The sequence below is a fragment of the Micrasema longulum genome, unplaced genomic scaffold, assembly GCF_059751315.1.
Source record: "Micrasema longulum isolate JH-2025_06_02 unplaced genomic scaffold, ASM5975131v1 h1tg002344l, whole genome shotgun sequence".
In the NCBI taxonomy this organism is placed as follows: domain Eukaryota; kingdom Metazoa; phylum Arthropoda; class Insecta; order Trichoptera; family Brachycentridae; genus Micrasema; species Micrasema longulum.
This window is the reverse complement of record NW_028279494.1, coordinates 61,904-69,859: the sequence shown is the minus strand read 5'-3', so window position 1 is coordinate 69,859 and position 7,956 is coordinate 61,904. Positions and strand designations below refer to the sequence as shown.

Below are 7,956 nucleotides of genomic sequence, written 5' to 3'. Positions count from 1 at the left end.
GCTTTACAGTACAACGTTCTTTACCCTTCCGGCTGATTCACACCGGTTGCGATAGGTCATATAAATCCACTCGGCACGGTAAAATTAAAAAAATAATGTAACGAAAGTCAAAACTTCTTGTACAAGTTGACATTTTGTGGATTAGTACGACCGCGACCGGCGTGAAATCGGCCTTCGGATATGAATATATAGGTACACAGTACACTTATTCTCCTATTATAAACATTGTAGTCTTTATTAGTATAAAAATATCTAAAACAAAATACTCACTCAAAAAATATCACTTTTAATGCTTTGTATCTCTAATACTTCGCCTGCTACAAACTACGGTGTACCTATTACGTATCAGATAATCTGCAGTTGATTACGCTACACTATAGTGCATATTTTGTTTACTTATTTATTTTAAGAAAATAACAACAAATTTTACATGCAATGCATACAGAATATATAAATAATTGTAACATAAAGTGTAAAAATAAGTCTATGTACATTTTATAGTGACATTTAGATATTATCAATTAATAACAATACATACCCAGTAATATATACATGTATATATAACATCAAAACATTATAATTAAAATTGAATTAGATTATGAAGTAAAATTTTATTAAAAAACAATAAAAAAAGGAAATTATAAATAAATCAAAAATGAAAACATTGTTAGATAGAACAATAAAGAGAGAAATTAGCATAAATTAAAAAAATCAAACAATAAAAAAATAATCTAGAAAGCTAATCCAATCAGCCAACCCCATCTAGGTACTTGTACATACCACTACATACAAAGCATACAAACATACACACATACACACCTATTAATATGTAATCTTTAGAATATAAACATTCTCTATTTGGGAAGTATAAAATAACAATAATGTTTATACCCCGCTAAAAGAAGAGTTTTCTGCAAACCAATTCCTAGGAATCGAAACTAAGGATTTACAGGAAAATGAATCCTCTAATACTCTAATGCATGAGTTATTTTTTAGCGAAAATGATTTTTTGTCACCCAGTTTGATAGTTTGATAGGGGACCGGCGAGGGCGGGCGCATAATATGCTCGGATATTGTGCGCGCGCGCAGTGCCCGGCGGACCCACAACCTACACAATATTAGCGCAATACGTCGCTCGCCTTCCTCTGCCCCATACGAGTACGAGTAGTATTATTTGTTCAATTTGTAAAACCACTGTATTTTCGTGTGTTCAATAAACCGAAATTGTAAGTAACTTCACTTTTTCATTTCTTAATTCCTCGAGTTTAAATCAGGAACATAATATGTTTGCATCAACTGCAAACTACTAGAGTATATTATACACCTCTACAATATTTTTTAAAATTAATATTAAAAAGGAATTTAAAATTGAAAATATATATTTTAATACAATGCATATTAAGAATTTGAATAGAGTAGTAAAATAATAAATGAGACAAAAAGTATTTCGCTAGATTCCACTATAACCCGAATCGATAAGTTATTATCGGTGACACTAGAATACAACTAACTCACGCCCTCCTACATCGGACAATGGTGAAGTTTAGTTTTACGGGAAATTGGAAGTCGAAAACGTTTTCTTATATGGGTCAAAATTAGAGCGTTTGATTAAATTTCTCGAAAATGTACAAAAAAAAAAAAAAAAAATTAACTAATGATTATGATAAAATTATAAATAAACTTCTTGGTTTAGTCATAATCATTAACTATGGAGTTTTATCAAGAAATATCAACAAAAAACATCAATATTTAAAATGAACCATTTTACAACGTCATCGTTTCATGTGAAGACGTGTTTACAATAACCAATCAATTATAGCGTTGTTATGTTGTTGTGACATATTTTTGGTTTTCAGGGATCCATGTTTTTCGACGTTTAGCAGGGACAAATAATTTGTTTTTACTATTCACTGACTCTAAAGCTAGGGTTTCCTAGGACAGCGTTGCCCGTATCTGAACGGTGATGCGGTGGACAGCCGTCATAGAGGTGACTAGAGAGTGGTTTTATTTTTAACGGTGTTATCACCGTTTTCCTAGGAAACCACTCTTTAGTCACCGTTACGACGGTTGTCCACCGCATCACCGTTCACCACGGCCGTTAAGATACGCGCACCGTTGTCCTAGGAAACCCAGCTTAAGCTCGTGACGCCGCGGGCGCGGCGCGGCGGTGCAATTTCGTGATAAGTTTCCGCGGTAATTTTCAAAATTACAAAACTTTAATAGCCATAGTAATACGATACATAAAAATATTCTAGGCTTAGTTCGATAGTTGTCGGCCCCGTGGTGTAACGGTTAGCGCGTTTGCCTACCACGCGAGCGGTCTCAGGTTCGATTCCCGACATGGTTGAAATAAAATATTTATTTTAAAGGGTGTTTTTACACTAAAATATTTCATATTCCCTGGACTGGTACTTAAAGCGGAAGACTGATCATCTTGCCTTTATGTAACAAAAACATTCTCAAGAAGCTGCAATTGGTGCCCTATGCACCATTCGGTGCGGAAATGGAATAAATTTTAAACCTCTGAAATTCCTCAAATACATAAGAAATAATGACATATAATATATTTGAATACTTGGTTTTAATTATTTGAATATTTGTTATTAAAAACGGCTAGATTAAGACCGTCGGCGTCGGCTCCCAGGTGTCAGCAGCGTCGGGGTCAAGGCAGGGGCCACGGGAGCCCCGAGAAGTCCACGGGCCCCCCGAGCCCCGCGTCCGCCTCCAGGAGGCTCATGATGACGGCCATGGCGGCCTCGTCGCTGCCGTCCGCGGCCGGGCCCCCCGCGCCGCCCGCGCCCCCTGCGCCGCCCGCGCCGACCGGCGGGGGCGGGCCGTCAAGGGGAGGTTGCAGCAGGACCGAGTCCTGGGAACAGAGAACGCCCCGATTATGGCGCTGCGAACTTGCACGCGGAAACAGCTAAAATACATACGTATTTGCTCGTATATCCGTACAGTTGTGAGTTTCTCCATGTAAATACCCGCCTTGAAGATGAATAGACATGATAAGAACGAAATCAGACAACGAGTCACTGCGTTAACAGCTTTTGGTATGTTTCACAAGGAAACTATCCTGAAATGGGTAGGTAACATTTCAGGATAGTCCCTCGATTTGCCCCGAGTTTGCAAACAACTTTAAAAGGGTGGTAACGACGTTGTTCTACGTCCGATTCGGCTCCGGCGACTGTCCCATTCTCTTCGGCCATTTTCTGGTTACCCGAACATAATAAAATATGTAAGCTTCGAATAAACAAATTGAGTATAAAAACGTAGAAAATAAATTTCCCGCCATTTATCAAATGTGTGGGAATAAAAAATGCTCCTTTGCACAAACGAAATGAAATTAATAAAAAAATACAATATACCTAATAATTCAGTCAGATGAATCTCTTCGCAACAATAAAGGTTTCAGCTCTTTAACTTTACTAAAATCAACAAATGGAAGAATTGAAGAAATATGGATGGTCAAACATAGGCAGAATGGTGAATGTTACACAGTGTGTAAAGTGGCCACTTAAACCAGCCAATGACAGGTCATAAGCCCTGTAAATGCCTTGACTTCCATATTCCCTTATTTAAGGTATTCTCCATCCCTGTTGTAATCTGTTAATACCTATATAGGTAGAGGTACCTACTTCCAGAATTTTCTCGCGTTTCTTACCGGACTTTTTCTCTAAACAAAGTTCTAATTCATAAAAATGTAAAAAAAGTGTTTAAATGAAGTATGTCCGACGCGCGACGGTGTCACAAAGGTGTCCGACTGTCCGACTGTCCGACACGATGTCCTATTTCTTCTACGTGTTATATTCCAGGAGCTCGCAAAAGTCGAAAACGTAATGTATTTGGAATAAAAATAATTAATCAGTTTTTTTTTCGATCTTCGGAGGGAAATTTAACGCATGGGATCAAATACTGTAGTTGATTTTGTTCTAATGGTACTTTGAATTTTTTGCTGAATTATTTTTAAGGCTTTTATTTAGGAGCGTAGTATAGAATCGTACTCTAATTTTGATTTAACGCGAGTGATATACTTAATATTGTATACTAGCGGGCCCGACAGACGTTGTCCTGCCCGAACGTCGGCTTGCCTGCTATTAGCTTGGAAAAAGACTTTTCATTGATAAGTAGGTACCTAGGTACTTGTTTATGATTGAATTCCAAAACTAAAAGTTATTAATATTCAAATATTAATATATAAAGTAAGTACTAGGTACTTGTTTATGATACAATTCCAAAATATAAAATAACTCATTTTTAAATAAATAATTATTTTTTCAAATGTCAAAATCGGCTCTTCTCACCAACAGGGGTCAACTTTATACATGAATGCGATTTTCAAAAATGTAATGAATGTCAGTTAATATTTATTAATTTATTTTATTGGGTAAACAAACAGTTTGTACAAAAATATTGAATTTTTTTTTGTATATTCGTGTAGAACACTCATGCACACACCAAAAAAATGTTTACACTTAATACAATTACATTAATTTGGTTAAATATAACAAATGTAAAAGAAAAGAAATGAAAATATATGTATATAATAATAAAATTAATAACTGCTTCTCTCAAAATTTCTACGATTTTTGACCTAAATTTACATACATTGCCACAAAAAATATCAGCCTCGGTAAAACTATTGTTATATTGGTCGTATATTCTAGGTATTGTAGATTGTTTCACATAGTTTGTTAACGAAGGTTGAAAAAATAGTATTATAAGTATTACCGAAAATCCAGTAAAAATAAGTAAATGGGAAGAAATCATAAGGAATGTAAGGAAATAATCTGATTGGGATCCATAAAAAGCTCATGTTGTTTGTAAACATTAAAAAACAAATTTCTTTACACACAAAAAAACAACATTATTCTATTTTTTTGTATTTGCATTTTCATCGAATGCAACCCTGGTAGGTCGATAAAAAAAAGGTTTGGGCTTCTAAATTTGTTTTTACAGATTCGATTGAAAATTTTAATGTCTGCGAACACGCGCAGCACACACCGCAAGTAAATTGGTGAAGCCGTTAAGGAGAAATTCAGTGACATCACACGTACAGACGAATTATATACATATAAAGAAGATAAAGCTTACCGGAAGTGGCAGCAAAGACGGTGTCGGGTCAGGACTATCGGAGGAGGATGAAGATCCTCTCGCCCTCGCTCTCTGCGCTTGTCGAGCTACTTGGCTCCCTATCTTACTGGACTCCATGTGGCTGCTGATGAATTTCTGCATATCACTGCCACTCGCTGTCAAAGGGACCAGTACACAATACGGCTAATTTACTCTTATAATAAAATGTAACCTCCCATTTCTTAAAAATAACATACTACCCAAACCACCTTAGTACTGCTGATACCCCTTGAGATCCGAACATTAGAATTTATGGTATCTAGAGATCGCGATTTCTAGAGCCGTGTTGCGATGTCTTTGGTTACTTGGAAAATGCAAATGAAATTTGTATTCTACTTGTTTCAAGAATCTTTTTTGAACACTCGATTCTATTAATGTATTCTAATAATGCTTCAATAGATCTAAGACAAATATATTGTTTTCAATGTTTAAAATATATATTTTAGAACCAAAATTTATTTACAAGTAATGGGCTATTATCACGGTTTTTTTTTATTAGCTAATAAATTAATTTGAAAAATCACAAGACAATCGGTACTACTCTTATTAAAATCCGTTAAGAAATAAGGGAGATATAAAGGATTAAAGTCTAGTCATTTGAATATAAATAAAAACAGACAATTCATGACGTCACCAAGTTTGACGTCATCGTATGCGAAGATAGTTTTTACGTAAAAATTTATGATTCGAGTAGAGTAAGTGGAATGGGGTGACTTTGTTCAGTTTCGAACTTCAAACCTTCGTAAAAGAAAAATTAAAATTCTTATTTTTTAAATGAGAAAATATTATGTTGTGTGAGCGAGAAAATAATAAAAACTTTGTGATCAAAGTCAACCCTTCGGAGTGGGGTCGCTTTGATACATCATGATTTTATGCGTTTGTTTTGAACATTTCATTTTATTTTTTACTTTATTTAGATGAAAAATATAAGTATACAACGTATACAACATTACTACTGAATACAATTTTATATTAATTTAATACATATATTTACATTAACGTTTTGCTTTACGTAAAAAAAAAAAACGATTCTTGAGTATAAAATGGGGAGTGACGTTTTACAATAATTTGTTTATTTTATTTTTAATCGGTAAATATTTTTAGTATAACATATAAATTATAAAAAAACGGTGTTTTAAGTCAGTGCTACACAAAAAAGAATTATAAATATAACTTTTCACTTCTTTTTTAATTATATTATCCATACTCCGATAGTAAATTACTTGCAAAAAAAACACTCAGGTATCAGCAAATTATGATTAGGCGTGTATTTAATAAGGGTTTAAGTCGAATCTCATGAAATAATTAAAAATAATATTCTTTAATTCCACATAAAACAAAAATTATTTTTATAATTATTTTAAACCAAAATCGGAATTTTTATATATACTCAAAAATAATTATTGAAATATACATCAAGATTAAAATATAAATCAAGAAAAATATTATGGTGATTAAAAAAATGTATTTAAGAAATATTTTAAATTATTGATAAAGATAACATAATGTACCTTCCTTTTTGATGGAATAAAATTATCAGTTAATGAATGTATTATTGTGTATAGGAATTTGTTCATTGACTGACATTATTATCGAAACAGAATGAGAGGTTATTGTGTTCTTTTTATTTGGTGAAAACTTATCTTTCACAGCTTTGAAAACATTTATTTTACCGAATGAATTAGAATCCATTACTTTATTCCAGGAAAGCAATTATTGTGTCTGTTTATCTGTTTCTTACAAAGACGTGAAACATACTTAGGAAATGAATATTGGCCATATTCAACAATGTTCGACAAAATTTCACAAGAAGTACAATTGAGGTGTATGAGGTTTTTTTACAAGCATTTCGTAACAATTATCTGATTTACTAGATGAATAACTTCACCGTTATCATTCGAGAACGAATCTTCACATTTATTTGCTCACCTTTAAAAGAAAATCTTTAAGACTCGTTCATTTGAGTCATAATATTTTTTATTTATATTCTGAAATCCCGTATGTTAAGGGAAAATCCCCAGTCCTCACATTTTGGTAAATAAAATTTTCCTTCTGTTCTGGAAAACTGGCTTAAATGATTTGAAGGATGTTAAACTTTATATTATTCATTGTATAGTGTTTCAAATAATATTTTGTAATGGTTGGAAGCAGCCCGAATTTTTGTAACAGCTTTTCTTAGTATTTGAGCAAAATATTTTTTTGTAGGCCCTGTTTCAAAACTTTTATTAATAAGTTCGAATCATGTCGATCTCAAAAAAAAGATATATATAAAATGATCAATTTCAGATCATTTTAGAAAACTTCTTATTATTCGTTAAATAAAAATTAAAATGTTAAAATAATCATAATAATGGACACTCAGTGATATAAGTACCAGTAATGTCAAGACAATGCAAATTACGAAATTACTTGTATCATTAAAAAAAGTCTATCACTAAATTTTTAAAAATTAAAAAATATCTTGACGATTCCACTTCAAACTTCTTGAAATCTTACTTTAAATAAAGTTATATAACAATTTCATTTAAATCGTATTCCGTGTTACCATTAAAAAAACAGTTAAAATTGATCGAAATTTATTAATGATCAGTAGTTATAGAGATAAATATAAACAATATATCCGCTGATCAAAGTCGCCTTACGATTTAAATGTCGCCCCATTTTACGGTCGCCATTTATTTCAAGGTTGGCTAGCTCTCTAGAGAAGGGGAAAAAATCATAGAGAGCAATACGCGTCGTTTCAATTTCTATTCGGATTACCAACATTTAAAACAAATGCACGATTCGTGGTGTACTGTTGGGTGGGTTTGGATGATCGAATTTATT

The 7,956-nt window shown here is 33.0% G+C and overlaps 1 protein-coding gene across 1 annotated transcript in view; it reads right to left on the bottom strand.

Annotated features, from left to right (window-relative positions):
* Window positions 1-633: 633 nt before the first annotated feature.
* Window positions 634-7,956, bottom strand: part of cyc (basic helix-loop-helix ARNT-like protein cyc) — a 48,524-nt gene continuing 41,201 nt past the window's right edge. Inside the window, exons 9-10 of the mRNA XM_088240103.1 lie at window positions 5,092-5,246; window positions 634-2,866 (exon numbers count right to left, since the gene is read on the bottom strand). Coding sequence (XP_088096229.1) covers window positions 2,663-2,866; window positions 5,092-5,246 — 359 coding nt within the window. The 3' untranslated portion in view covers window positions 634-2,662. The remainder of the gene's footprint in view (window positions 2,867-5,091; window positions 5,247-7,956) is intronic.